Source organism: Fundulus heteroclitus, chromosome 15 (assembly GCF_011125445.2).
Source record: "Fundulus heteroclitus isolate FHET01 chromosome 15, MU-UCD_Fhet_4.1, whole genome shotgun sequence".
Lineage (NCBI taxonomy): Eukaryota > Metazoa > Chordata > Actinopteri > Cyprinodontiformes > Fundulidae > Fundulus > Fundulus heteroclitus.
Genome location: NC_046375.1, coordinates 8,036,720 through 8,064,370, shown reverse-complemented (window position 1 = coordinate 8,064,370; position 27,651 = coordinate 8,036,720). Strand labels below are relative to the sequence as shown.

At 39.0% G+C, this 27,651-nt stretch overlaps 1 protein-coding gene across 2 annotated transcripts in view; it reads left to right on the top strand.

Annotated features, from left to right (window-relative positions):
• The first annotated feature begins 3,908 nt into the window (after positions 1-3,908).
• ezrb (ezrin b) overlaps positions 3,909-27,651 on the top strand; it is a 40,724-nt gene continuing 16,981 nt past the window's right edge. Inside the window, exons 1-5 of one of the 2 annotated variants that reach the window (XM_012869099.3) lie at positions 3,909-4,046; positions 6,209-6,350; positions 16,074-16,157; positions 25,075-25,170; positions 26,468-26,742. In XM_012869099.3, the coding sequence (XP_012724553.2) occupies positions 6,339-6,350; positions 16,074-16,157; positions 25,075-25,170; positions 26,468-26,742 (467 nt within the window). In that variant the 5' untranslated portion in view covers positions 3,909-4,046; positions 6,209-6,338. Of the gene's footprint in view, positions 4,047-6,123; positions 6,351-16,073; positions 16,158-25,074; positions 25,171-26,467; positions 26,743-27,651 lie in introns of those variants that run through there. The other variant, XM_012869098.3, reaches the window with a different exon arrangement.

Sequence of the window (27,651 nt, the reverse complement as noted above, 5' to 3'; positions counted from 1 at the left end):
GCTCCCAATGACCAGTGTTCATATTTCCTCATCATTCAATGCGCTGTCAAATAAAAAGCATTAAATGCAGTTTACACAAACATTGTCTGAAGAATTTTTATACACGTTGGTTGTTATTAGCTTTCGTTTAGAAAATCCCTTTAGGTGTAAATGTAGCTTTGAATAGCTTTTAAATTTGGGGCCACATTTTTATCAGAGTCCTCTTCTTTATTTGTTTTTCTTGCTCCAGGATTTTTCAAAAATGATCTATTCATATGTTCATAAAAAGTTAAAGAGAGTTATTTAAGAGTTAGCCAAATTTCTCCAGTTATCTAATCAGAAGGCGGGGTCTGCCTGCAATTACGGTAATGTGCTAAGTGCACCTATATAAGCTGTAAGAGAGGGAGAAAGAAGTCAGTCTTTCTTTTTTTTTAGCAGTGATCTTGGAATTTGCAAGATCACTGCTAAACATTTAACCTGAAATGACTTAGAACAAAGCTTAAAGAATCATATTGTAAAGTTTTCTAAAACATTGCTATACTAGAAGATATATCGCCTTGTCTTATGCCATTTTTTCAAATTGTGTGACACCAATGATTGTTTCTCTCAGGTATGTAATATAATTGTTATAACCTTTATCATTAGGAATTGTTGACATTTTAAAATGCTCTCTGGCGGTGGCTGCCTCCTATTCAAGGCATCTCACTATTATCTATTAATGTATTGGTTTTAAAGAGTCGTGGATGACATTGGCTCAAGATAAGCGTGTTTTTTTAAACTGTTTTGTCTATATTGGTGGTCTCCAAACTTTTTAACAATGTGTGTAAAACTTTCAAACTTAAAGGGTTTGTGGTGGGCCACAAAAACGTGACTTTTATTTCGGGAAAAGACCAAAAATAAAGCTGTTTGTTTTCACCTGGCAAGTAAAGTGACAGTAAACTAAATCTACCACATATCTAAAATAAACATAACATTGGGATGGGTAAATCAGTATGGAGTGGAAGCATAAAAGGAATCTGGCATGCTTTTCCTGTCTAAAAATGACAAAAATAAACCATGGCCAAACAATTCCCATAAATTTTGGGTTTGATGGTTTTCTATTAGCTTTCAGCAGATGTGTTACGCTGTGTTATTCTCAGCAACAAGAACACTGACTCCTCGTTCAAAAACTCTCAATTAATAAAATAGAAATAGTTGCATCTCACACTTTTCCTTTTAAGCAAGTTTTTATTTGCCTCTGTTCTAAAAGGTCTTGCATCGAAGAAAAGTTTACCCAAAATGTATCAAATTTGTGACATTCTTGAAGTTTGGTCCAGGGGCCACTCGAATTGGCACAAATGGCCCCGGCATTGGCACTTTGAACACCCCTTGGCTAATTTAAGCGGATCTTTAAAGGAGTAGTTAGTGAAAACTGTTAAAAGGATTTGAAAGGTAAAATCTGGGTGTTCATGGACACTACAGAGGGTTACATCAATGTGTCAACCCCCATTAGAAATAAAAATCCATAAAAATCAGTGGGTTTTAGATTTCTTTTTTAAACAGTCCGATGTTTGAGCAGTGTTTCAGAATCAGTATGACTTTCTTATTGTCCATGTAGAGAACTTTCCCTTGCAGCCAGATAGAAAAACAGATGAATTCACAAACACAGTCTCACTCTCCACAACATTGGCCAAGTAAAACTCCAGGAAAAATATCAATACACATAATAAGTAATCAGTCCCAATTACACTCATTATTCATCTGAGTAATTTCCTGAGCAATACAAGAGTTTTTCCATCTGTTGGTCTTTACATTAGGCTGTCTGAATCTCCTTCCAGATTGTCGGAGCTCAAATTCACCATGAAGAGCTTCAACAAAGGAAGTGGAAAATATATTTAGCCTTTTCTGTGAACCAATTTAGAAAAATTTATATTAGGTCTATTAATGTAGCATTTTGCCAGCCAGGTTCCCCAACCAGCTTACCTACTTATAAATCGTCCCTTTGAATGGGTCCGCCATTACAAATGCTGTCAAACTATACACATTTCCCTCACTTGCTATTAATAAAAATATTAAAAAATAGGTTTGACCTCTACCTTCTGGCAGAGGTCCAGCTCTTTTTGGGCCTCCCTGAAGGGCCTGAAGAGGACCCCATAAGAAGGAGAGCTGATGCTCTGACCCACCTGTATCCCAACCAAATAAAGAAATAAACATTGACGGAGCTGGTGGCAAACAGGTTTAATTAGCTCAAAACATCCAGAGGATTATTCAAATTGCCTTCCTCTGAATTGATCAATTTGCATCAGTATTTCTCTGTTCAGTTAATTCAGAGACACTCACAGGCAAATATAAAGGACGTTTTGCATTATTTAAACAAACTGTTCTGCTTAAATCACCCTCTATAATAATAAATAGACTAAGGGAATGGTCTTCCTGCCCTTTATTTCCCTTATTTATTTATATTCATGACTAATCTGGGGGTTTCCTTAAACCTAAAAATTCCTTCTACGTTAGAGTGTAGTTTTGATGTCCTGCCAAATGAGGTTTGAGACAAGTTTCTATTTTTAGGTCTCAGGCGGATCCTGGAGGTAGGTACGGATGAGGTTTAGCTGTGTGTCCCGTAAAGAGGCTCTGTGAGAGAGGCGTGGCGGAGAAGCTGGACCGCCACATCTCTCTCTAAGGTTCCGTGTTCTGTCGACAAGTTGGTGAAACCTCGGATTTATACGGCTCTATTTTAATCCCCCGCCGCGCCATTGGCCGGCTCACCTTTGGCTCCTCCCACCTCTCCGTTCTCCCCGCTGGGTGGGGCGGATCACTTCCGGTCTGTGACGCAACCCCCGGACAGGTGACGCCTCACGCGTGATGATAATGATAATCAGCTGATGGATGCGCTTCAGATGTTTTCCTCCACAGTCAGATCATAGCAACAGCTGCTGAGCTTCTCTCACCGGAGTTACCCGGCAAATGTCAGTCTGTTACTGAATCATGAATCAAACTACGTTTTATTTAATGTCATCTCAATGCACTTTATAAATCAAATTTTAAATACGTGATAAGCAAATTTCTTCATGAATCCTTTCTAAATTGAGCTATAAACACATTTAAATAGAATAAGGGTCTAGTGGCCAACATTATTAATATATAAAAAAAAAGGCATTTAAAAAATACGTCCCCAGCGTTTTTAATGGCGATTCCTTTAAATCATCGCTAACTGGAAACTTCCCACAGGACATTAATCAGCTTTGAGCCTGTGCCCTCCACTATTGCTTCAGAATCTTAGACCTTATCATTTCCAAGTGAAGTATAATTTAAATCTAAAAAGAGTACTTTGGACCTCTGAACAACAATTTAGACTTTTGTTTTCCCCCTTATTGATATACGTCTTTGGTTCAGCATTGACAAAACAGTTGGGCAGTTCTGGCCCATGTTCTGGATACTTCTCTGTGAGTGGTGGCCCCTGAAGCACAGACTTTCAGCCAGTTGTTGTCTTTAATCTCCCCCAAAACTCCTGCATGGTATTTTGCCTCAAAATCTTCTTAAGGCTACAAATATCCCCATTACTTGTGTAAGGATCGCAGGTTTTCTGCCACACTTTTTCCTGCCACTCAACTTTCCATGAATATGCTTGGATAGAGCTCTATGTGAGAAGTGGTTTTAGCAATTAAGCTTGTGTGGCTTCCTTGTGCTGGACAACTAGCACTGCACCATAACAAACCATTTCTGGATAATTTTTTTATTGGAGTTCTGCGATATTTTAATGTTCACAGAAAGTAAATGTTGAGTCTTCAAACATGTAATCTGTGTGTTATAAAGCCATATATGCTTCAGTTACTGGAATCAATTAACATCTCATTGATTTTCCAGTGTGTTCAGATGCACCTGTTCACGGGGAAGCCCCTGGGAAAACGCGAACCTGCGGAGTCCTGCATCCACCCGGCGCCTGGAGCCGCTCTCCACACACTCTGGGATGGAGGAGCGCCATATTGCGTCTGCCTGAACTGCCGGAGTTTGGAGGAAAAAAAAAATCTGCGGCTGCTCCCCTCGGGACAAACACCAACACATCTCCACAATTCCAGCACCTAACTCCGGTAAGACTTTCTCCTCAGCAGTTGTTAATCTAACAGAAAACGGGGCACCTTTAATTTACGCAAATACTATTTTTTTACGCACTTTCCTCCCACCTGTCGCTCACTTCCCTGCTGCTCCGCACAAAGGAGGAAAATCTTCCAACAGGTGTTTGTGCGATTACAGGACGTGAAAACGCGTTAATATCTCAGACAAAGACACATTTTAACATCACCACCTAAATTAAAGAGAGTTTTTTTGTTGTTGTTTTCTGCTCGGTTTTGGTGAACCCTGTGGTTAAAAGCGAATAAAATAGTTCCTGCTGGCTGCGGTGGTGTGGGTGTGTAGGGTGCCGAACAACACCTTTAGAAATAATAAATCTTCAAGTTTTTACATCACCGCAGATTGATTAATGTGCCTGAGGACTGTCAATAGGGTTTTCACTGCGAGACGCAGTTTGGTCTGTTTTGCTTCTAAACAAATAGTTGGATAAAAAAGGTCTGAGGAAAACAAATTGAGGTGTGAGAGCCCGCTGGCGAATGACGGCGTCATCGCCCAAATGGTAAAACAGAGTTGGGTGGAGACTGAACATTTATTGTAGAAAGTGGGTGAGGCACATTGCATAGAAAATCTAACGTCCATGTGGCTTTTTGTGTGACTCAATTTGGTCAAGGTAACGCAGAACGGCACGACTTCCTGTCCTTAATTTCAAAATTAAGGATTGCTTCTTCTTCTTTTTTCCCCCCTTCTTTTTTTGGTGGACATAATGTGATGCATTTATAAAGCCAATGCATATGTCATAACTCCAAAAGTGGGAATATCAAACAGAACAGAAAAAAAGTCAGGTTCAGGGGAAAAAAAACACGCCCCCTTAAATATGTTATTACGGTAATATGGGTATGCAAAACTGTACTGAACATTATATTTAAGGTATACTTTCCTTATTAGCACATCTGGCAGTATCTCATTGACCCAGTGGGACACACATGAACCTGTAAGATGGGACCATGTTCCTCATATCTTTCAACGCCTTCAGTTGATAGAAATGTGTTGTTGTTGTCATTTATTGCTGATATTAGATAGCACTAAATCAAATGGAAAATCCCAACAATTTTCAGACAATCAACATCGAACGAGCTCTAGTCTGGTTTGACCATTTTTAGAGCTGAGCTTCGACTTGTGAGATGGGTGAAACACATAATGACAAGGAGAATGTTTGGAAAGTAAAAGTGAGGAAACTTTTAAATTTAACATTTAACTTGCCAATGGCGTTAACTGATCAGATTATTTTAAGATTTTCAGCATGGAAATGGTTATTGGCCACCTATATTAGATGGTGATCAATTGGAGTCTTTATTCCCCCAGTTTCCTATAAGTTTATTTTACCAATTCAATCCAATTTTATTCATGTAGCGCCAATTCATGAAACATGTCATCTCAAAGCATTTTACAAGGTCAAATTAAATCAGATTATACAGATTGGTCAAAGATTTCCTCAAGGCACTTTCCAAAGGCACTTTAACACTTTACCATATAGTTCTTTATGATTTCTGACATCAAAATCACCTTTTCTATTTTATTATATATATATATATATATATATATATATATATATATATATATATATATATATATATATATATATATATATATATATATATATAAACTGCCTTTTCTGTATGTTGTAATTAAACATATTCTTACTCTTCTTACGTAAATAAAACTCAGAGAAGTGAAGACTTGTTCACTCATAATTATTCTTCCGCTTTATTTAATTTCCATTTTTTTATTATGTCATTCAGATATGCTTGCTTTTTTTAAGTTTTGTTTTACTTAAAAATACTCAGCAAGGGTAATGTTTGTTAAATATGCTACTTGACTGTTAATATCTTGTAAATGAGTCCTAAACCATTGTTTACACGGAACTAAGCTAAAAAAAACCTAAAACTAAAACTAAAAAAAGAAATGTTATATTTTTGTCACGGAAAAGCATGTTTAATATATTCGTGCTCTTATTTTGAAGAGGTGTGGCGCTTGCTGCCTCCTGCTGACTTGCTGGTTGTTGCTGGTGATTCATCCTGGTGATGACTGTCGCCTGCAGGAGTGTCTCGCAGCCTTTAGCTGAGTTTAAGTAGAGACGCAAGTGGCTGAAACTCGTTTCTCTTCTTTTCTCTCTCTCTCTCAGGAGGACGCTCTGAGAGCCGGAGCCGCACGGAGCACAACGTCATAATTTAATTTTTCTTATTTATTTATTTTGCTTTCACATTTAGCAGCTCTTCTCACACAACTAGGGGGGACAAAAAAAGGACGTGAAAATGCCCAAAGCGGTAAGTGAAAAGTTTGCTTTATTGATATTTTGGCTCAGTGCTTGTTGAATCGCTGCTGTACTTAGAACTCTTATCAAACTATCCAAGGTAACACTTAAGTCTAGCAACTTTGATTTAGCTTGAAAAATATGTTGATACTTAGATTTTTGTCATTGCAGAATAAGAGCATGGATGTATATAAAGATGATTATTTTTTTAAACTTGACCTACATTGCCCAAATCAATGTCCCTTCAGAGGGATAAATCAATTAAATTGAAACAGATCAAGAAATATATATATATATATATATATATATATATATATATATATATATATATATATATATATATATATATATATATATATATATATATATATATATATATGAACCTTTATAGAGAAGCAGATTTGTCTGAGATTTGACTACAGTGTAGGTGGATACAAGGGTGGACTATCTGTTGAATCCTTTCCCAGCCCTACAGGTATGTGTGTTTTTAAAAAGTCCCCTGTTTCACATTTTAATACAGGGAGTTTGGGAGTTGTTCTCCAGTTGAAGAAAACGTTGCCATATAAATTTGAACAGGTTCTTCCCTTCACATTCCCCTGACTCACTTTGCCCCACCCCAGCCCTTGCACAGTGTACCGGCTCTCTCTCTCTCTCTCTCACACACACGTCTCTTTCAGCTCACTTTTTGGAAATTTCTGGTCAGCCACACACGCGTGTGTCTCATTTTAGGCAGGAAAAAATGATGGAGATGTTCCTGTTATGGACAGGACCAAAGCACATGCCTACTCCTCTCGGCTCCAGTGAAATAGAGAATGGACTTAACATGTGCCAAAGGGAAGCTTAATAAGTAACGCATGCAAATCAGGATTAAGTTGGGTGGACGTTTTAAAAAGCACCCGCTATTATCTACAGTTTGCTTCAGTCTGGGCTGCTGGTGTACAGGCCTGTATTGTTATGACAATGACCAAAGCAACTATTAAAGTCATAAAGTGTGTTGCTGGTTTGTTTAGAAAGGCCTCTGGGTTGTCATGAGCGTTTCTGTGGAAATTGCATCATTATCATGTGAAAGCAGCCACAAAGCAGCCTTTTTGGACCATGAACATTTTACCATACAGTCAACCTTTCCATGGCATCATATAGAGCTCAGAACATGATGCTGAAAATTTGTCCCCCCCTCTTATGATCCACCCGAGCTTTGCAGTGTGCAAGAGCAGAACTGAAAAAAATGGGCACACAGTCTGTTTTAATGAAACTGTTCCAGAAAGCTTCGTACTTCTAAAATCCATCTTGCAACTGCCGAGTCTCACCTCTGATTCTGGTGAGATATGTAAATAGGAGACTGTGTTTTTCACATCTGTGAAAAGTGTGAAATTAGATTGTCAGGCTGCAAAAGTGGGAGGTGAGCGAGCATTTAAGGGGGAAAAAAGTGAATATATAATTCAGATTTACCCTATTTGACACATTGCAACCTATTTACATTTAATTACTGACTGGTCTGGTATTTGTCACATGTCATGTGCATCCTGGAGTCCATAATTTGGTGATTTGGTTTATTTTATTTTTTCTTGAATTAAGATGCACCTATCTCCGTTTTTTGTAAAAGCTTTGCTGATTCAGATTGATTTAGTAAAGCAGAAAAAAAACTGCCAACGTTTCCAAATTCAACATGTTAATCTTAAGTATTAAACGCCACACATGTACTTAAAATAGCTAACTTTGAGTCTTCTTCCTTCACTGACAACTTCCGTACTGAAGAGTGTTGTCGTTACCGTGACCTATTGGAGCCTGATGTGTTCAATGAATGGAAGAAAGATGGGATTTTTGAGTTTTCCCATCGTTCCGTTCACTAGTCCGTTTCTCGGTTCATTTCGGTGCTTTAACATTTGAAAAGTTGATATCGCAGATGTCAGATGGCCCTTTTTTAAAGGGATCCCACAGGAAATGCGCAGAGAGGAGAAGAGCTGCACTGGACAGCTCGGTATATGGGATGCCCGTCTACCGCTACCAATGTGGGCATTTTATCTTAGAAAGTGGCTCAAACTGTCTACCTGAAGTTTTACAGAGTATAGTTTTAGGAGACATGGTATATCAGGAATATATTTCCAAGATCTCTGAAACCAGCTGCGTTCGTCTTTTTGTGCAGTAAGGACAAATTCTACTAGAATCTTTTATTTTAAATTAAATATATCATTTTAAACTCTAGGGAATCAGCAGATATTCACGATAATGAAAAGTATGATCAACCCCCCCAATTCTTACATTTAATTTCAAGCAGAACAGGAGATGCAGCAAAAGAGGAATTTTCTATGTAGGGTGAGTTATGTGAAATACTCCTGTGGGCTTGAATTCTCCCCCTTTTGTCCCGTGATCATTTGTCATTCTCTTGAATGGGGAGCCTTATCTACAGCAGAGCACAATGCCTCCCAGAAACCATCTAATTCAAAGGTCATCCCTGACCGTAACCCCCTTTGAAAATATTTTCTGACGTTTAGCCTCTGCTGCACGGAGGAAAATGAAACCTGGAGGAAAGGAGGTTAAATATTTGTCACCTGAGCTGCTTTTCTCAGCAAAGATCAAAGATTAACAGCATAAAGTTGCCTTGAATTTGATCCTAACTCGCAGAGAAACCTGTAAAGTGGCTGTGATTTATTTAAGTCATAAACTTGGCATAAAAATGAAACGGCATCAAGTGTTTGGAAAGGAGAAGCTCTTTTTTTATTTTTTTATTACAGAGGCTTGGACCAGATTTAAGGACCGGTGTGTTTGTGTGACGCTCCCGTATCGATGTCTCTCTGACTCATGTGTCACTTATTTCAGTGACACACCGCGAGAAGTAAACGATGGCGCTCCTTGGCTCTCCCAGAACCTTGTTTCCTTGAGGAGAGCCAAAGCAGGAGTGGCCGCTATCGCAGGCGATCGTTGAGGATGGGTGTTTCCATATTTGACCGGTTCTATTTTTGGGATTTGTCTATTTTAAAAAGGTTTTCTGAATTGTTCTCACGTGGAACGCCTCTGTCGGTCTGATTCATGTTAGGACAGTCACTCTCCAGGAACATTTGTTCAGTGTTGATTAAACCAGTGGTGTCCTACTCTTTATACTCCCAGGGCTTGTCCATATCGCTTGTAGGTGGCTTTTAGTTGTGTCACCATGGCGTCCATTGTTCTGGGTTCTTGTAAAGCATTTAAGCTATGCAGACGGTTAAATATTGAACAGACTTGACTCAGGAATGCAACTCAGCTTATTTTATGAAACCACAGAAGTGGTGACTACCTCAGTTCTTTAACCTGACCCGTGCCAGTGACTTAACCTTGAAGGAAAGGCATTCGGTTTGTGGTCATACCTATTCGCTGAATTTCGAAGCCGAGATCTGAAGAGTATTCTGAGATACCTGAAGAATGGATGGAGGAATTGACTAAGCTTCATATAATTTAGCTTAAATTACAACTCTTTCCAAAATAATGTCAAAACCAACGCATGCTGTGGGGTGACACAAGCAAGAATTTCCTTCATTTCACAGCTCAGAGGGTCCAGTGGGGCGAACTTTGTGAAAATCTCTTATTTCAGCGGAATGTGGCAAGATACCCATTAGGGGGTTAGGCATCCTAACCTTTTCCCCTGTTAGAATATACATTTATATCTGTTGTCTAGAGTAAAGTAAGGTTTATTTTGGGTTTTTGTCTGAAATTCAGTTCCTTTTCTTTCCAAAGATAAGTAAAAAAATGGATAGACAAAGTAACAAGCTCTTTGAAATAGCTTTTGTTGCACCGGTGGAGCTACTTTAAATGCAAGCTTGGGAAATTGCTTTTGGGTTAAAAAGAGATGCCGTCTGTTTTTCAGCACCAGAATACCAAAGCTCTATTGACAACTATTGCAACCCCATGGTGGTCCACTAAGAGCCCATTAGTTGAAGTAGCGTGTGTGTGTTGTATTAAAAAGGAACATATTACTTTGTAGAACGTAAAATGTTGAACACCTTAAATGGAAAGACTACTTTTAAAATTCACAGATTGGATTGTTAAAACACATTTTTCGAAATGTCTTGCAAATTTTAGTATGTTTCACTTCAGCGTTTCAATCTAAAAATCAGAACCAAAAATGAAACCTATCCTGGAGCTCCATAGCGCCTTGTAAACTTTAATAGCGTAGATGAGATTGTAAACAAGGAAGGATTTAATTTAGCAGAAAATGTGTTTTGAGGCAAGGAAGGAATACCTGCCGTGTAGAGTGGGTATGCGTGGTCGGCTGACTGCAGCAGTCGCAGAGTAGGTCATCATATCCACAAATGTTTCCACTCCAAAACAACTATAGTAATACCGAATGCTAATAATTTGAATATCTAGTTTAGGTTTACTTCCTAAAGGCCCCTGATCAGTTGCAGACAGAAAATAAATCCCCTGACCTGTGGAAATTCATCTTGTACCATCACAGTCATATCATCTCACAGGTAGAAATAGGATTTATGAATTAAGTTAAAGAATTAAATCCACATATCACAGAACTTTGTTCATTGGTGACGGTGGATAAATGCATAGCAGTCGCACAATCAACACAGGCATTACTAGGGCTAGGTATCATCTAGGATGAACCGATTCGATACGATTCTCGATACATAGCTCAGCTTGATTTGATTTGACACAAATTAATGCTCAAAGTCAATCAATCAATAAAACCAGCCAAATATTATATTTATGTTCAATTTATTGAACAATGATATATTAGCAGGAAAATAAAGTGCATTTGGGGTTTAATGCATTTCATTTATTACAGAAACCCAAAATATGCCCAAGCGTCTGATTTTAGGGACGAAGGCTCTTCTAAAATCCGGTTGGCCATTCCGCAAATTTGTCTCGCTTGCACTTCCTAGCTGCAAACAGTAACGGTGCGCTGTAATAACGCCCCCTAGGGGTTGGGAGGTATATTGATATTGAAAGCCAAAATATCAATATTAAAATAATTTTTAAAAACATCAATATTAATCTTTGTATTGATTTTTATGCACAGCCCTAGGCATTGCTGCAGGTAAGCCCCTGATCCATCATGTTCCAATGTTACCATCACTCTCAAGCTCCTTTACTTGAGGTGGAGACTGATTCCTGACCTGCAGAGAGTAGTCCGCCTTTTCTCCAGTTCAGAACCTCTGCTTTAGACGTGGAGGGGTTGCATCACAGTGGGTCACAAACCTCTCCAGTAGATGCTGAAGGTCATTGACCTGTATATCTCAACAGAACTAAATTAAAGAAATATGGGACTCCGAGGTTCCCAAACCAGCCATGACCGTACCTTAAGATTTACATGAGAGACAAGAAGCAGCTCTGGTGGAGTCCACCTTGTACAAAACTCTTAAAAAAATGCCTGATACTCCATCCTCCTAGCCTGGGTGCCATTCCGAACTTAGTCCCGCCCACAACGTTTTAGGTCGGGAAATTCGGTCTGGCATTGCTCAATAGTAGCGCGAGTATGCTCGCCCAATATCTGGCGGGCCAATCAAATTGTCAGGGCGGGCTTTATACGATGATGGACAGATGATCAACAGTAATGTAAGAGGTTTGTGATTTTTATGGCTTTGACTTGAAACTGGTCACCAAAGCGCGCTTGGGTTGAATTCGTTTACAACAACGATGGCTGCCGCTGGAGAGTTGAGGTGTGTAGATTCTGCTATTAGGTCTGTTCTAGAAGATATCGACAGATTCGTGTGTTGAAGGACTCCTTGGATCCTTACATTCTTTTTGCAACACCGGCAAAAATCGTTAACGCTCATCTTCTTATGCTAGGCTAACAGTTGAGTTCCGTTGACAACAACTATGCGTCGCTTAACATACGTCACACACTCCGTTGCTCTTATTGGTTGTAGGTCTATCCAATTGAGTCCAGAGGAATTTTTTTTCCTGGTTCGTTCGAAACACGCCCCATAATCACGACAGCTCCATGGAGCAGTATCAGACTCAAATTCTGACTAGAATTGAGTATGACCATGTCAGGCTACCATCCTCATGCAGCACCCTCCACAAATTGCTTTAAAGGTCCAAAATATAGACCTCCTAGATTTCCACAAAACCTACATGGACTGGACAACCAAACTCCCATGATGCAACTGTACAAGGGTAAAGATTTAGTCCGCTGTGCCTGAGTGTAATTTAGCAGAGCCAAACTTATGCTCCTTAATCTGAGGTTCGGCAAACGGTGGGAGCCTCTTTCACAACGACCTGCAGCAACCTTTCCTGTGGATGCTGAGAAGTATGATTCCCTCAATAAATATGTCGCAGCGTCTCGTCCCCCTTTCTTAGATTGGTTTGAAACTACTGTTAATATTAAAGTTGATAATAGTCATGCGTTTGTTTCCTAGTTACCATACTTGAATACACACTGTTGCCATGGCAACTTGTATTTGAGTGCTTCTGTAGCTGAGAAGATGAGTAATAGGGAAACCTCCGTACTTTTTTTTTTTCTTTTCTTTCTGACTAAGGCTGCCCATCAGCGAACTGTGGGCGCCTGCCAGGTATATATTTAGGAAATGTGTCGTGTTCTCTCCGCCGCTATGAACGCTCACAGTTTATTATGCGTTGCCGTTGGAGAACTCCGGTTCAGATCAGATATCACTCACTCGGTGGTTTCTGTTGGCTCGTCTGTGCCACACAGGCGCTTTTATTCCGCTCTCTGAAGGCCGGGGTGTGTTTTTTTTTTTTTTCTCTAGGCCCTCCATTTGTAACTATTTGCAAACGTGGACCATACAGATGTGAGAAATTTACCCCGGACAGTTTGAACCATCATTTTAATGAAAGGAAAACACTTCTTAACGCAGATTGAGATCCCTTCTAGTGCAGCATGGGTGGGAGGATTCGTAATCTGGCTCCACTGTGATAGGGGTGGGGGGGAGGACCTGCTGGGGCAGCACAGCTTAAAGGAAAGCTTTGTTTTGCTGGTAGATGTAGACCCTCCTCCCTTCTCTTCTTGCGTTTTAGCTTTGACTTGAAACTGGTCTCTTAATTAGGAAGCTTGCTCCTTAAATTTCAAATTGTGCACAGATGTGCTGTTGCTGTACGGAGCTTAATAAGATCCTCTGTAGCTCTCAAGGTTTTCAGTGTTCGGATTTACTGTAGGTTGGGGTAGAAAAAGTGTCTTGTTTTGCAGAGTTTGTGTTTTTTTTATGGTTTTGACCTATTGTGAAAACAGCTGACACACGTTTGAAGATAAGGGGCATCTTGAATATCCACCGTCTAGACTACTACGTCTTTATCGCATCTTTGACGGGCATAGAAGTGAGTGCGTTCTGTCCTGTGTTGTGATTGGATTTGCTGCTCCTGCAGGATTCACCGTCTCTAAGCCTTTGTAGATTCATGGGAATCGGTCACAGTGAGTCACCAGACGTGGGCCACCCTCTTCCCATGGGCGTCGCTGAGGCTCGGTCACAATGGGCCGAGGATGAAAGATGTCACTGGAGGCTTTCTCCCTCTCAGCTCTGTGTCCACTGAGCTCTTTGTATGATTTTTAGAAGCTCAGTCGATACTCGCAGGGTTTTCATAACCTCCACAAATACCGGAGACTTTTCACATTGTACCCACATGAAAAGTTTGTCGGCGCGTGCGTCGCCTCAAAAGCAGCCATTGTAAATATTTGCGGGTTGTTTTATAGCCTTTGTTTTGTATTTTTCACGACGTTTGATGACTGCTAACTATACCTACAGTGCTGAATATTGCTTTTCTCCATTATGAGGCACCATTGACGTCAACTTAAATTATGCGGCGTGTCGCTCTGTTTGCATGTATGTTGAAAGTGTGGATTAATCACCGGGGTGGATCTGTGTGACTGGATAACTGATCGGCTGTGCATCTCACATGTGCAGGTCACTGCGATCAGTCATTAACCCGAGGAGCTCGGAGACTTTCTGTAAATAGGGCTATAGTTTAACCAACACTCTAAATCTATAGTTTGCTTTATTACATCACCCAGCTTTTCTTTTTCTATGATAATGTTTTATTTACTTTGACCACAAGGTGTTTTTTTCCCCCCCTGGATGTTGGAATACCTCAGATTTTGCTGCACAGTTCAGTTCAATCAGGCAGCTTGTTTCTGTAAAAGCAGAGCCCCCGCTGTTTACTCTGCAAATACACCCCCTTACCAAACAGACACGAATACACACACATACACCCAAGCTCTGTTCTGCTGTAGTTTGGCATGCTTTACCTTACAGCGCTGTGGAAAAAGTGTTAACCCTCTAAAGGGTTCTTCTGGCTTAGATTTATTTATTTTTAGTCAATTAATGTTTCAGATCATCATTATAACATTGAAAGATTATCTGAGGGAATGCAATTTTTAAATAATTTCATTTATTATTGGATAAAAGTTATCCAGACCAGCTTGGCTTGGTGAAAATATAATTTATCTCCCCGTTTAACCGTGACTCAACTGTGTTTGGCTACATTTCCTGGAAAGCTGAGTTCAGTTTGACAAACACAGACCCTTCACTATTTACTGCCCAGCCCGAAGAATCAGAAACGCACTTAAATAGAACTTTTATGGCAACATGAAGTAGCCAAAATTACTTGAGCGCATCAGAGGCTCATAGGTCACAAAAGAACGCATAACATCTAACTCACTGCAAGCCTCAGTTGCCTTAGTTAGGTTCAGCGGTCGTGACTCTTCTATAAGAAAGAAACTGAGCAGAGAGGCACACAGGGAACATTTCCAAGGAGGAAACCGTTGCTGACCCAAAAGAAGATGGAGATCGGCCTCACGTTTTGGAAAAATACTCAGTTGACTGATGAGAAGGGGGAAAAGGTAGTCGTCCCTTATGTCTGGCTGTACTTTATATCAACTTTAGTGGTGGTAGTGTCATGGCCGTGTTGTAGTCAAGTCACTATGCCTTGAGTCCGAGTCCAGGTTCGAGTCTCCTGTGTTCAAGTCCGAGTCAAGTCCAAGTCATTAAAAAAAAATCTGAGTCGAGTCCGAGTCGAGTCACTATTGATCCAAGTCGAGTCCAAGTTCCGCACTAAAGTAAGCATAGCCTACATGTTTTTAAACAAACAAAAAAATCCACACTCCACCACATTGCACTAATAATTTAGATATTAAAATCATACACCAAATAATATTCTAATGACATATTAAAATTATAGCCTAATGATATGAAAAAAGTTGAGTCTTTTTCTCAATTTTCAAGTCAGAATGATTTGAATGTAGGAGTGTGAGTCCAAGTTCGAGTCATCAGTGCTCAAGTCCAAGTCAAGTCACGAGTCTCTAAATTTAGCTAATGAGTCGGACTCGAGTTCGAGTCTCGGACTCGAGTACTACAACACTTTGTCATGGTATGGAACTCCTCTGCTTTTTATTGACCTGTAGGATGTACCCTTATTGAAAGGGTAACCTGCCAAAGCTCAAGTACACTTGGGTTATGCAGCAGGACAATGATTCGAATCACACCTGCAAACATCACCTCTGAATGGCTTTGAAGTGGCCTAAACAAAGGCCGGACTCGAATCCGTCTGAAAGGCTTTGACCTTAAGTCCAACGTCATACAACCAAGGGTGGCAACTACTATTTCACAAATAGCCTGGTTGGTTTCGCCAGCTTTTGTCCCTAATAAATAAAGTCAACATATGAAAATTGCCTTTTGAGTTACGTATGTCTGGTATTATAATGTGTTTTGATCTGAAACAAAAGGAAAGTCAGAAGAAATTGATAAAACTGCTCTGTTTTTCTGTCCGCTCTTAAACTCCTGCCTCTTCCTTCCCTCTACAGCTCAATGTACGCGTCACCACCGTGGACGCTGAGCTGGAGTTCGCCATCCAGCCCAACACCACGGGCAAACAGCTCTTTGACCAGGTAAGGTGCATGTCAGCTTCGCTCGGGTTTAAAACAAAAAACGTTTGATGAGGCATTCTCAGACATCCCAGAAAAGGCTGAGTCAGTCGAGGACTTTTATCTGAAAATCATCTGACTCTGCTCAACTGCTGGGTAATCAGTTCATTGTTATTGGAAATAAAGTGAGCTCTGTGACCCGTTTCTAAGGGAACACTTAAGTCATTTCTTACCATAAACAGGTATTAGTCACAAGGGGATATTTCAGAGTTAATAGTAATTGTTTCTGTTCAAATATTTACCCCCATTTTGCCACTATTTTATACTTGTAAACTATCAATTTGGTTCTCATATGGTCTATTTTAGTTTATTTCACTTGAAAGTTGTTTCAGTAAAGAGAAACAAGAATAAAAATGCTGTGCAATTTAATTATATATTAACTTCTAAAGCTTCAGTTTCAGCTTATTATTGCTTAGACCAGTAGACTTTTTTTTAAATAAATATGACAGATCATAACCCCTGATTAAACTGAAACAACTCTAAGTGACATCTTGATCGTAGATGGTATTTACTGGAGTTGCCAAACATTTCCTCTCAGAAGACTATGGGCAGAATATATAAAACTTCATTACATCTTCGGCTCTCAAAGTGTTTAAGAATTGTTTTGAGCTTAGGAAAAAACTGTGACATCTTCCTGCTTTTTGTATTTAGAAAAACTCTGGTAAGAAAAAAAAAGCAATGTTATTAAAGGTTGAAAATGGCAACAAAATAGAAATGAATGACCTTTTAGACTAGCGTCTCTGCAGATTTTTGTTAGATTCCTGCAGCGAGGGTCAGAATGGCTTTTTCCGTTTTGAGTAACCTCTTCCATGCAGCCTTTTTTTTTTTTTTTTTTTTTACATTTAGTCTTAAGTTGAGAATGAGGCCTGTGTGAAAAGAAAATGAAAGTTGTGGGTTTGGTCAAAGAAACATTTTTCCTTTGTGGTTTTATCACCTTGTTGTCTAAACTCAAGTTATGCTTCACTGAGTCCAGTCACTTTTTAAAATCAAATTTTTGATTTTTATAATGCATTACTCTCATTGTGCTGTGGCCAGTACTTAAAGTGAGTTTATAAATATTAATGGTAGCTTGCTTCCTAGACAATAATTAGCATTTTCCTCTCATGGAGCTTTTCTATTGTAAAGCTCAGTCGTTCAGATCCAAAAGTAGATGATGGGTCATTAGTATGAGCTCCTCTATGGCTTCATAACAGCACTAGAGCAGGAAAAGCATTGTTTCAGCCACTTCCTGTAAAACCCGTTTTTCAATAGCAAGTGTAGCAACCGTGGCCGCCAGTCAGGGGATTCTCCCATCGTCTCAGCTGTATATAACAACAGTGAGGTTATAGTTTTTTTTTTTTTTTTTTTTTTTTTGCTTTTACACAAACAAAAAACTTATCTAACTATAGCTGCTGGTGAGTTTTCCCACCCACATGTTGAAAGTGCCGTTACTGCGGTGTTCCTGTTACAGTGTCAGAGATGGTTTAGGTGCTCCACTTTAGTGCAAAAGATCAATTCGCCAGCCTGGAAAGGTTTGTTCCTATGACTTTCCATCCCATCCCTCCAGCAGGACGCGTTGCTCCAGCATCAGACAGGTTCTGTGGGAACGTTGAGTAACAGCGGTGAGCTCATTCTCAGGGCGAGTGCGAAGCCTGGTGTGGCCCCTGTGGTCAGTGCTGATCACAGCTTTAGTCCCTGTCTTTCAGGTCTTAAAGAGAAACATCTGCCACTCCCCTACACACCCTGCTGCAGTTTCACTTCCATGTGACTTTTTTGCTGATGCTTCTTTCATTATCTGTTGAGCAACGATTTAAAAGATAGGTCTAAGCCAATTTCGGCTTAAAGGATGTGCTTATTAGCTAAAAAGCATTTAAAAGCGGTTTAAAGTAAGAGTGTTTTTTTTTCTTCTTCCTACCAATGTGCGCTGACAACACCGTGGGGTAAAGATTTATTGCCCTCCCTTATCAGATTTTGTGAAATACAAATAAAAAAAGTGCACTAAGGGATAAAAACAGCTAATTCTGCTTTTTAAGTATTTAAGTTCATGACCTGTTATGCAAGAGGCACAAAAATCAAACTAATCAGCTGGCAATAGAAAACTGTACGGAGGTAATTATTATTATTCTTTTTTTAAAGAATTTCACATAAATATGTTTAGTAATAATCTGGCAAACCAGATTGACAATGTGTAGCGCTCCACGTTCTGCACATTTTCAATCTGGGACTGCTCCCAATGAATCCGTTCAACATCCAGCAGAACTCTCCAAGCTGACTGGACACCTTGTGCCCGCCTAGCAAAGCTTGGTTTTGACCTATTGTGAAAACAGCAGACACTTGTTTGAAGATCAGGGGCATCTTGAATATCCGCTGTCTAGACCACTACGTCTTTATCACATCTTTGACGCGCAGATCTTTTCCGATATCCAATGACAAAGTTGTAAGCAATGAGAAACCACAAGAAGTTTACGCTGGTCAAGGTACTTCTTCCTTTTCTTCTTTCAAAGAAGAAATCGTGGATTGAGACAGAACAGATGTGATAGCAGCAGCTGCACGTGCGTCCTCCTGCGCTGCCATGTTTATTTGGATTTTTGCAGCTCTTGCTTTCATCCCAGCTGCGTGTCCCGCCTTAAACCATGATACCGAAACGTTATTGGTCCGAACCGTCTTTGGTTCGGTTCCGAGCTATTGAGGTGGGAGCGGGAAAAGATGGAATCTCGTGTGTTTGTGAACGCGCAAATACCGCGAGAATTCAGCTTGCAGGCAAGGTTAGGTCAGTAATGTTTGTTTCAGATGCCAGATAATGATCAAAACATTTGCTGCAGCCACGCCAAATAGAAGTAAACATTTGAAGGAGGAAGTCTGTTAAAATATGACTAAAGAGGGAAAAACACGAAGCTTTCAAATCAACACGCTGTCTTCTGATCAGTTGATTGATGCCTTTTGTGATGTCACCAGAGGCGTGTGTGTGTGGAAGCCTGGGAGGTGTTTTTTTTTTTTTTTAAATCTTGATTAAATACCGTTTTACAACAAGGTAACAAAAAAAATAGAGATACTATCGCTGACATGTTGTCCTATAGGTGACAAAGAAAAAAGAAAAGACTTTACAGAAAAGTCTGCCTCGTGGCTTTAACAGGCTTGAATGATGAAACAAGTGTAGGTTGGTTTACAGGTTCTTGATGCTAAACAAATTCAAGCAGACAACCGAGCCCTATGTCTGAGTCGCATTCAAAGTTTGCTGCAAAGTTGTTCTAAATAAAGCAGGGAAAGCTGTGAACGTTTTGCAATCTTCACAGCACAGCTCCCCTGCTCACACGTCCTGCATTTCACATTTCTGCTCCCTTTTGTAAACTCACCTCTTCTGGCTTGAATAAAAAAACAAAACGGCCGGCTTCCCGCTCCACTGCTGTTCCTCACCTCAAAGTGCACTCTCTCATCTTTGTGCTTTTTGTCGCCATTCAAGCAGCCGGACTGTACGAACCCCACCCTTCCCCTCAGCTGGTAGACTTTAGGTAATGAGTGCAGAGGATGCAGCGGGCCATGCCGTTTCAGTCCAGCAACATTCCCCCTCTTTCACCGCCTTGCCTAGATCTCATAAGTGGGGGGGGGGGGGACGTAGAGACGGTCTCTGTCTGCGAGTGCTGGCTGGAAGACGGGCCTTTATCCTCGTGCTTCGCCAGCATTTTGCAATTGTGGTGCGCCAACTTCTTCCCATCGGCCTAAATTGAGTTTAAAGTAGCTGGTTACTCGAACGTCTCTTCTTTAATCTGACCACAAAGATTTCACAGTGTTTTTTCTAACCATGTCTAGAATGAAGCAGACAACCTTTTTAACACAGGAATACCGCGTTTTGTTTACGGTTTATTTTTCTAAAGGGCTTGCTATCCTCCAATGGGCCAGACATGTCATCTTTAAACCCCAGTTGGCCTTAACAGACCAGGGTTATGATTAGCCTGTGTAGAGAAATTTTTATGTGTATGTCTTTGGTTGCCATTTTGGGGCTCTGACTCCTTACTGACCTACAGCGAGTGAGCAACACAGCGATGGGCTCAACGTGTCACAGTAAAGGCGAGCACTTCCCTGGGAATCATTTTATTGTCCGACGTGACCTGTTGGCAGTAAACTAGATGCTTCAATGAAACAATGATTCTCCCACTTCTCCTGATTTTAAAAAAAAAATGTAGCTCAAACAGCAACATTAATGTCGAGATAGGCAAGATTATTAAGCTTGAACTCTCCGATAAGGAAGCTAATGCTGCTGAGATGGTAATTTGATAGAACAAAGCAGCAACGAATTAGATTTCTGTGGATTCTGCACAATTTTAATGTTCCAGCTCCAGCTCCAGTCTGTTTTTATCAGCACGTGTGCGAGCAGGTAATCTCAGTAATACTAATGAAAACTTCCCAAAAGAGCCGTCTCATTGATGTACTCATCCTGTCCTGAGAATTTCCGCTATTTGTAATCTAATCCCAAACTTTTGCAACCCAGTGAAGATGTCAGGGATCTGGCTCAGCCTCATATCAGAGCTCCAGTGAGTTTAAAGTTGTCTTTATGCTCTTTGTCTGTGTGTTGTCTCACATAATTTTAGAGTATCAGTTGCCGTATGTGTAGTTTTTTAATTAAGGATTTAAAATATTATCTCAAGTTTTGCATCAAAGCATATGTCCCTGATCGTTGTCTGGTTTACCCAAACTCAAAATGTTAATAAAGGTCTACTCTGTTGTTGTGTTTATAGACTGAAGATGGTGTGAGTTCTTAGTTTTTAAGTAATCAGTAGTTTTGAATCGATCAGAGAAAATCGTGGGAAAATTGATTGGTGCATCTCTGAGCCTGTTATTTTAGCCTTCCACAACCATCACAGTCTTTATTATGGACTTTTGGGAGAAGGATTTCCTCTCAGCTGTGGTTAACCTCTAAATGTGATATACTTCCATTAGAAAATGTCTGCTGATGGAAAGGGATGCATTTCTTAACCAGATGTTCTACGTTTAAATACGTCTTGAATGAAGGTTGATTTTTCAGTTTATATATTTATGATATAAAACCTGCTGAAATAACTTTTTGACAAAGTTTGACCCTCAATGTGAACCATATATTTAATTTTGGAACTTCAAGAACTTCAGTTCGACACCCCTGATGTAGGATGTAGATAATAAGGATTCTTTAAAAACAGATTTCTTTACCCTCCTCTTTTTAATTAACAGACATTAAATACTTTAAGACTTTGCTCTAATTCATCCAATATGTTGTCATCATGCTAATCTAAACAAGCTATTGCCCCTTTTTTCAGAAAATAGCGTACATTATGTTCTTCTGCTGCTGCACTGAATGCATGTCACATAACTGATGAAGATTTATATGAAGTTATGTTCTGCAATGCTGGTTAAAGAAAATCACTATTTAACCAGGCTTAAGTGGTGTGGAAATAGTTTAAAATGCATATCTTACAAAAGCCCTGAAGTTCTAGTTTTATGTAGTTATTTCACACTGCAAAAACGGAGCTAAAAATGAGTAATATTTTCTTAAAATTAGTGTATCTGTCCTTGATTTGAGCAGGTAAATAAGATGATCTGCCAGTAGAATAAGACTTTTGAACTTAAAATAGGAACAATTCATCTCCATCATCTTATTTCAAGTGCAGGATGTCTAATTATCTTATTTTAGGGGTCAAAATACTCATTCCATTGGCAGATAATATTATTTACCTGCTCAAATCTAGGACAAAAACACAAATTTTAAGAACATTTTACTTATTTTTAGATCAGTTTTTGCAGTGCAGTAACAAGTTATTTAACTGGGTCTCTGAACCCTCAAAGGTCTAGGCTACTTTCCAGAACGTCATCTGGAATTAGATTAAAAAGCTGAGTTCCCCAGGTGTAGTTTTTATCCTCCTAGCAGGAGAAATGCAGTTTGCTCTTTGCTTAGGCATATCTCTGCCTCAGGTAAAGCCCCTCTAACCTATGAGAGGGTTTAATTGAGCTTCTTGATTGTAAATCAGAAAACAGATGATCTGTATCTGTGTGGATATCAAACTGTATCTCTCACACTCAGTCAGCCCTAAAGTGAAAAACAACCATGAAAGGCCTGCTTGTTTTCCGAGGCTCTCTTGTTTCAGGCGTCTTCCTAATGTTGCATTAAGTACAATCCATTAGGTGCAGCCTGAACCTGAGCCAGTTGTCTATTTGGCGCCAAATCCTCCTTGTATTTTGTGCAAACCACAAACTGTGGAAGTTTTTATTTTACATTTTAACCTTTCCTTGAGCTTATCTTTTTGAACGGGTTAAGCAGGGGTGCCCACACGTTGGTTTGTTCAGAAAGGCCCTGGCAAAGGATTGGCTGACTCACTAACAGATGTATAGAAGAAAAAAACTATCCTGCTCTCTGGTGTAGGAAAACCTTTGTGCAGGCCATAAAGACAGACTGTGGTTTCCCTCAGAAGCCGGTGGAAAATTGTAACTCCTCCCGTATAAGGAGCGAATCTTCCAAACCTGCAACTGTCTTTTCACTCTTGGCTGCAGAATCAGAAACTTATTTTAAGGGGGGGGAACTAAATGTTTAAACTGCTGATCTTTAAGTATTCATGCTGGGTTTTCCAATGCGGTTTGCCTTAAACTAGCTTAATCATCCACCTTAATGGAGACTAATAATATTTAGAAGAAGTTGCAGGGTTTCCATCAGCAGACGCTCCCACTGCTGTCTCCTCTCTTTTGTCTGTATGTTTCTGGTTATACAGCATCACTCCCACTGCTCGAACAATAGGGCCGCTTTGTTGAAGCGTCTCCACAGAAAATCTCACGAACAGAACGGAAAATAGGTTGATTTAGGGAGGAGCTGAAGAAAACTGGTTGGTATCCTTGATTTTGGGTATTTTAGGGAAACACTGCTTTGATTAGGGACTTTTCCCCCCCAGAACCTGCACTTTTACCGCTACCACTAGATGGCAGTAATGTACCAAATTGTTTCCCATCTTCTAATAAAAAAGGCACATAGTGAAAGGAAAAGAAAAGAAAGAAAGAAGGAAAGAAAAATAATAAAAATAATCTCGCAATTCATTCAAAGTTTTGTTTGGAATCAACTGCACTCGTTTTTTTGACTGCATTGACTGAATGAACAGCGACATTAGACCTCCCATGCAGAAGGTGGCAGCAAACACAGCTGATGGAAGATATAAAACAAGTCCGGACACAAGCAGAAAATACAATCAAAAAACATTCGAAACGTTTTAATTAAAGCTACATCTGATTCTCATGAAGTCAACAGTAAGAACTCTACCATGGGTAGGAAAGGAGCTTTGGACTTCTGTGCCAATTTCGGACCAGCATTTCGAAGAAGAACTAAAAAGTGCAGACTCTCTTCTCTCCGGACATTTATGGTTTTTTCTGTGAGGGCTCTGTGCTTATACATTGTGTCATGCAAAGAATTGTGGGATTCCTTATGGCTCCTTTGCGCCAGTGAGGGACATCATGAGCTCCCTATGCTAAATGAACCATTATATATACAGGCTCCTTTTCCTACCTCTTTCCTTAATGACTGCACTACTCAGGCAGCACTTATCGTGGCGACTGCTGACACTTCTGCTTTGGCTGAAGAGTTTTTACAAATGAGACCCTTTCGGATGCCGCCAGAATTTCCCCTAAGCTGCTGCTTGGCCAGCAGGGGGACCTCAAGAAAGCAGTAGGTCTCAAAACTTAAAATTGTTTGTTAGACTTATCAAAAAGTGTACTTTTTAGTGTGTTATAGGTTTATGAAAAAATTCTGATCACATGCGGAAGAGTGTAAGCACAGTCTAATACCTCCTCGCTTTAATGAAAGATCTTTCAGCTGTTGTCTTTGTGCCGTGGAAACATTGTGGTATCTGTAGGTGCAATCTCTTCCTGATGTGAATGTTAGCTCATGTCATCACCTGGCATTGGTTTTGTGCTTTAGCGTGGAGTCCTGTCAACACTCCATAATAAATGCCTCTGTCAAGTAAATTAGGGGAAAACCATTTGTCCCCAATTTACTATATATATATATATATATATATATATATATATATATATATATATATATATATATATATATATATATATATATATATATATATATATATATATATATATAAATATATATATATATATATATATATATATATATATGTGTATGTATATATATGTGTATGTATATATATATGTATGTATATATATATGTATGTATATATATATGTATGTATATATATGTGTATGTATATATATATGTATGTATATATATGTGTATGTATATATATATGTATGTATATATATATGTATATATATATGTATGTATATATATATGTATATGTATATATATATGTATATGTATGTATATATATATATATGTATATATGTATGTATATATATATATATGTATATATATGTATGTATATATATATATATGTATATATGTATGTATATATATATATATGTATATATATGTATGTATATATATATATGTATGTATATATATATGTATGTATATATATATGTATGTATGTATGTATGTATATATATATATATATATGTATGTATGTATATATATATATATATATATATATATATATATATATATATATATATATATATATATGTATGTATGTATGTATGTATATATATATATATATATATATATATATATGTATGTATAAATATATATATATATATATGTATGTATAAATTGTAGAAGAATGCTTTATGGTTTGAAAAACGTCTATATAAATTTCTGTATTTCAATGAAACAATTCTTGATGGTATACAAAATCTAAAGATAAAGTGAATTTATTTTAGATTTTAAAGAAAATGCGTAGAGAAGATTTAACAAAATCAATATTTAACAATTATGATCTTATATTGAAGCCACAGCCTTAAACAATGTGCTTTTTCTGTTCAGGTGGTAAAAACCATTGGCGTTCGTGAGATCTGGTACTTCGGACTGCAATATGTGGACAACAAAGGTTTCTCCAACTGGCTAAGACTGGAAAAAAAGGTAAGCGCCTACTTAAGCAAAAAATAAATAAATAAAAATCTAGGTTTTGCTTATTGATATTCAGGTTTTCAACAATACTAGATAAAAAAGGCTGATCATTGATATTTCCTGACTTTTATCGTCAGATTTGCAGATTACTACTGCCTGCATACATTTTGTACGTGCAGTTTAGTCTTAGGCGGATTGTAAAATCAGAACTCAGCTGCTTGCGTTTTAGTCAATCAGTAGCTACTATACTGTTATGTGTGTAAGTTCACAAATATAGTCCATGGCAGCTCATTTTCAGTTGCTTCCTGACTGCGTCTTATCAGCTGGAGGTAAAATATTTGAACTCTTTAACCATCATAGCAGCCTCCATTTCCTTTCTGATTCCCTTTAGTAAACATGGACTATACCAGGTGTTTTTCCTGAGATATGAATAATCTAACCTAACGCAAGTAAATTGGTCTGTGGATGAAGTCACGTCTGAAAAGAAGCAGGGCTCCAGATGTTCTGGATTGCATTTATGTATGGCTTGTCTACGTTGACGTTAAACAGAACAAATAACGCTTTTGAAATACAGTAATCACTTAAAGGACAATTTCCCCAATTTTTTTTATAAATCAGAGCCCATTTGTAGACGGTTGTTGAAGACTCCATTTTGAGTTTGGCTGTTATGTATGTAGCACATTACTGAGTTGCATAACTCTAAAAAGATGCAAGACAGATTTGCATTAATCACTTCGAGGTTAGGTGTTCTCACTGAAAACCATTAGAAACTATGCTAATCTTTGTTCCTAAGTTTAGAAGTTGTCTCTCTGTGCATTTTACTATCAAAAACAAGGGTGACTGAGAGACACGGAGAATGGGCTGTGTTTGCGTCAGTCAGCAGCAGGAAGGTGTTCCCAGGCTGCTAACCGGGCGCTGCAGCTCATCAACACAATCCAAAGTTCAAACTAAAACATTCCTGCTTCTGTTCTATCAATCAAAAATGATTGCTTCCTGTTTTTTTATTTAGAGGAAGAGAAAAAAAGCACTTTAGTTGGCACTTAAAAGATAAAATGATCGTCTATTAGATTTTAGTCTGCCCTTAGGCAGGCTTTATCAGGTATTCTTCTAGGATTGCTAATTAAAAGCTTTCCTATTGCATGATGCGACTACCGCCTCATGTCATTGCAGTGTTGGTGTTACACGAAGGCCAGAAAGTTATATTACGGTTTCTCCTGACCAGAGCGCTTTCTGCTTGCATGCTAGGTCCCCTACATAGCTCGTTGGATCTCTTATGGCTAACTCTGTTTTTTTTTTTTATCCCTTCCAGGTGTCCTCTCAAGATGTAAAGAAGGACAACCCGCTGCAGTTCAGGTTTCGGGCCAAGTTCTTCCCGGAGGACGTCTCAGAGGAGCTCATTCAGGAAATCACGCAGAAGCTCTTCTTCATGCAGGTGAAGGAGGGCATCCTCGGCGACGAGATCTACTGTCCTCCGGAGACGGCAGTGCTGCTGGCCTCCTATGCAGTCCAGGCCAAGTTTGGCGACTACGACAAAGAAATCCACCAGCCTGGATATCTGGTCAATGAACGCATGCTTCCCCAGAGGTAAGATGTACTTCTGTCAAGGAGACGTTGATTAGAGATCCGGCCCAATCTACAACTTTTGGACGCTTTGACCTGCTGATGCAGATTTGAACCGGTTCTATTTTCTTTTTAAGAACTGGAAATAAGGGGATAAAAAATATTTTTCTGTATGATTTACAGATTTGATGGCTCAAAAACCTTTTTGATTTTCTTAAATTGGCTGCTTTCATGGTTAGCTTTACTTAAAACGACATTCTCTGCTTAGATGCCCCAAGGTATCTAGACCCTACCATTAAATCTGAAGCTCCCAGCTGGTCTCCCACATTTCCACAGGATTTTCATTGTATAATAAAGGAAAGATGATTTTGGAGTTGCCATTTTTAGCCGTCTTTATCATCTCGTATTAGCTAGTATCTCCGATAGGATGACTTAAACGTCGAGAATGTAGCCAACGTTTGCAAACTCTTGTTGCATGACTGATCGAGGTTAAAAGATGGACCAAACAGAATACCTTTGCTGTACTCCGTTTAGCCTTCCTGTTATCTACTAAAAGTCTACCTGCTTACTCACATCCTGAATGAAACATAGACACGTCTCCCATTCACACAGGAAATATTTTCCTTTTAAAGATGTTCTTAGATCTCTGTGCCTTTTTTTGTATTAAGCTTTACATACTTAAGTGAAAACTGAAATTAGCGAGGAGCGCCTCGGCTACGGCTAAGATTTGGTGTATTCACGGATGGGAAACGCTGCAGATTGAGTTTTTGACCGGCTGTTATAACCGAAAACCTGTCACATCAATCTTTTGAAGCATTTTTACAGAAAAGGTTAAATAGGCTCTACTAGTGGCATCATCGATATAATGGTGCTTATGGCTTCAATACTTACAGTCATGCACACATTGCTTTGTGATAAACTACCAGAAATTTT